The sequence below is a fragment of the Carlito syrichta genome, unplaced genomic scaffold, assembly GCF_000164805.1.
Source record: "Carlito syrichta isolate Samal-C Ts95f unplaced genomic scaffold, Tarsius_syrichta-2.0.1 Scaffold315401, whole genome shotgun sequence".
Taxonomy (NCBI): domain Eukaryota; kingdom Metazoa; phylum Chordata; class Mammalia; order Primates; family Tarsiidae; genus Carlito; species Carlito syrichta.
The window spans coordinates 446,602-450,370 of NW_007259497.1; the positions used below are offsets into that span (position 1 = coordinate 446,602).

Consider the following 3,769-nt stretch of genomic DNA (forward strand, 5'->3'; position numbering starts at 1 on the left):
GCACAGTCTAGACCTGAGGGTTGATGGCAGGTGACCGAGGTGGAGCCTTAAGCACGGAGCAGGGCAGCTCCCTGCCTGGGATCATTTTCTCCAGGACAAAAATCTTCGGCCTGCCGCCCAGCTCCAACATTTCCCTCCTCAGATCTGGCAGCCCCGGGGCAGGAAAGCAGCATGGGGCTTCAGGTTTGGTCAGGAGAAGTGAGACTCTGGTGTGGAGGGAGGTGAGTCTGGACAGAGTAATCTGTCACATCATCCAGGACCAGTGTCCCTCCAGGCCCAGAAAGCCCTTGGTGGGGCTGGTGAGTCACAGTTCTCCACAGCTGGCAGTGAAGTTCCCAAGTATGGTGCAAACCTGACCACTTTTGAGGGGAAGGGTGCCTTAGCTGGATGGAGCTCCCTGCAAAGGTCAGGATGGTGGTGACCCTGGACAACAGCCTTCCACCTTAGCAAGGTAGAGTTCATAGGTTCCAGAAGGGAACAGACTTGGTCTAGGTTGCCTAGCAGGTGGGAGAGGGAAACTCAATCACAGTCGCACCCCAGCCCTCGCAGTTCAGCTGCCCAGGACTCCCCTTTCTGCCGTAGGCTGCGTGGCTGCCACCTTCACCACCGCCTCCACTTTGCTCTTTTTGTTTGTTTTTTCTTCCCTTTTTGTAGAGCACAGGAGGTTCTCGAACTCCTGGCCTCAAGCGATCCTCCCGCCTCGGTGTCCCAAAATGCTGGGATTACAGGCCTGAGCTACTGCGCCCGGCCATGTCCCTCGTTCTTGCCAGGCTTTGCAAGTATCTGTCCCCGGCTCCTCTTTGCTCCCACAGCGCTGCGGCCACGTTGCTGGGCATGACCCCACGAAGGCGGAGACGTTTTATTCTCTGCCACTTCTCCAGAACCTGGGACGGTGCTTGGCCCAGAGTGGACTCTCATTTGAGGAACGAGTGACCTTATGAATAACTCCATCGGTTGCTTGTCTAGTAGAAATGATCGATTTTCTGGTCCATCGCCCCTGCTGGCTTATGGCCTCCTCCAGGGCGGGGAAGGTGCAGTACTCACCTCCCTGACCCCGGCGCCCAGCTCAAGACCTGGGAACTAAATTCGCAGCATCGTGGTGAGTGAGGGACTGCAGGCTGGAGAGGGCCCAGCTGCCCTTAGCTGCGCCTGGTCTCCTCTGGCCTCCCTCCGTGCCTTCCCCAACACGGAGGAGCCACCGCGGGGCGGGTTAGGACAGTCCCTGGCACACGGCTTCCCGCTGGCCCGGCCGCCAGCTCTGCCATTTTCTGGAAGCTGGTGGGCCTCTGTGTGGGGGAGGAGAGAGGCCAGGACTGTTCTGCCTGTGCCTTGCGAAGGTGGGGCCGAAACAGCGATTACCCGGAGGAACGGAAAGTTGTCCGTGGCGGGTGACAGGCGGGAGCCCTAGCAGGTCAGGGAGGCCGAGCCCCTGCGGGAGGGGAGCCCGGGCGGTCACGAGCCGGAGCTGGACTCAGCGGGGCGAGGTGGGGAAGGAAGCCGAGAAAGCCGGGACCGCCCCCTCGTGTCGGATGCCGGAACTGCAGCAGGGTCCCTTGGCGGGAAGGCATGGCGTTCGGCAGAGCCAGCCCGCCCCGCCCCCGCAGTCCCCGCCCCGCGCCCTCGCGAGCGTACGCGGGTCTCTGGGAACCCGGAAGTGACGTGACAGGCGCGCGTCACGGGGGCGGGAGTCAGCTGAGCGGCCGGGCCGTAGTGGGATCGCCTGGGACGCGCTAAGGGGAGCCTGAGCTCGTTTGGGGGCGGGAGTAGGGAGCGAGGCTGCGCCCGAACCAAGGAGAGCTGGACGAGCTGCTCGCTCTGTAAGGCGAGAGCAAGGTCCTCAGGATCTTAAAGAGGAGGCGGTGGCGGCGGCAGGTTCCCAGGGTCTGTCAGAGGCTGGGGAGTCGCAGCTTCCAATCCGGGGCGACGGGGATCCCTGGGGGGAGCCCTGTTGTAATCCCTGGGCCCCAGAGGAAGGGCGCAGAGGCCGGGCACCATGGCGTCCATCCTGGATGAGTACGAGGACTCGCTGTCCCGCTCGGCCGTCTTGCAGCCCGGCTGCCCTAGCATGGGCATCCCCCACTCGGGTAAGGAAGAGAGGGCTCTCCTTGCATCTGCGCGGGAGGAGCGGGGGGGCGGGCAGCTCCGAGAGCCTGGGTTCACCCCTGGGACGTGCATTCCGGGTCTAGGCTCCTGATCTCCTCTGACTGCCTTGGCCCCCAGCTGGTGGACGGTCGAAGTTTAAAAGAGCAAACGGAGCAGCCGCGTGATCTAGGCCCTACCTCTAAGGTCCTTCTAAGAGGGAACTGAGGCCCAGATGAGGAAGTACTTGTTACAGGGATGCTGGGAGAATTGAGAATAGGCTCCCGGCTTTTCCTGCTGCCGGATTCTGTGTTTTTCCCACGAGGCCCATTCTGGAGGTGGGAGGGAGAGGATGGGCAAAGACACCGGTGCAGGGGGAATGTAGGGAGGGAAGGAGGACCCCAGAGGGAATTTTGTCACTGAACAGGGAAAAATGGAGATGAGGTATTTTTGGCCTTGGCTAGAGCTGGCTGCAGCCTGGAGTTTCGGGGAAGTTTTTGTAGCGAGTAGTGCAGGTGGCAGAGGGCTGGGATTTTTTGAGCAATTGAATGCGGATAAAACTAGAGAGAAAGCAGCAGCAGTCTATTAACACCACTGATTGGAACAGTTCCCCAGGGCTCTCGATGCCCTCGTTCTTCCAGAGCTCACTGAGCCTCATTACTGAATGGGCAGAGGAGGGGAGAAAGCGGAGCTAGACTACATTAGTTGAACTGGGATTGCTAGGCCAAAGACTGACATGAAAGAAAGCTCAAACCACTAACTCCACCCTTACCCAACCCTCTTACCACTAGGAACAAGTACTTCTCAAGAGTTCAAAGAATCAACTCCTTAAAGAAGGGGAAGAGCCCAAGATCCCTAATGTAGTGGCAACTGGCAAACTACTTGATATCAAACTACTTGTTAAGCAAAGTCCTGAGGATGGGAATATGTCAGGAAAGTGGCGAGAAGCACTGTTATGATTTTCAGCCTTTCCTTGCCCTTCCATAGCTAATCTTTTCTTCACTTCTCACCAATAGGGTATGTGAATGCCCAGCTGGAGAAGGAGGTGCCCATCTTCACAAAGCAGCGCATTGACTTTACCCCTTCTGAGCGTATCACCAGTCTTGTCGTCTCCTGCAATCAGCTCTGCATGAGCCTGGGCAAGGATACACTGCTCCGGTAATCAAAGGCTTAAAAGGTTTAGGAGTAGGGACTGGTTGGGTATTTTGGGACTATTAATTGACTGGGGCCTTTCTTCCATTCTGGCCAAATGAAGCAGTGGCTTTGGAATTTTCAGGAATTTTCTATGGTGTCGTAGTTAAGAATAAAATAGACCTGTATTCAGATCCCAGCTGTGCCACCTACCAGCTAAGGACTCAAGTGAGATACCTAATCTCTCTAAACATGCTTCTTCATCTGTTAAAGGTAGTATGAGCCCACAAGTTAGTCACATAGGTCATTGGAACTGTCTAGAGTCCTGAAATACATTCACTATAAATGGAAATAATATATGAAATAGGTTTGTCTATCTGTATTAATCATCTTGGATAAAACAAAACTAGGCCTCAGTCTCACAAAAATGAATTCTAGGTGGAATGGTTATTTAAATATAAAAATAAACAATGAGACTATTAAAAGAACATTTAATACATTTCTGGGTTCTTGGGTTAAAGGGAGACACTCTTTTTTTTTTTTTTTTTTTTTTTTTTTG

The 3,769-nt window shown here is 55.5% G+C and overlaps 1 protein-coding gene across 1 annotated transcript in view; it reads left to right on the top strand.

Annotated features, from left to right (window-relative positions):
* Positions 1-1,665: 1,665 nt before the first annotated feature.
* Positions 1,666-3,769, top strand: part of VPS18 (VPS18, CORVET/HOPS core subunit) — a 5,853-nt gene continuing 3,749 nt past the window's right edge. The window contains exons 1-2 of the mRNA XM_008072736.2: positions 1,666-2,084; positions 3,096-3,237. Coding sequence (XP_008070927.1) covers positions 1,994-2,084; positions 3,096-3,237 — 233 coding nt within the window. The 5' untranslated portion in view covers positions 1,666-1,993. The remainder of the gene's footprint in view (positions 2,085-3,095; positions 3,238-3,769) is intronic.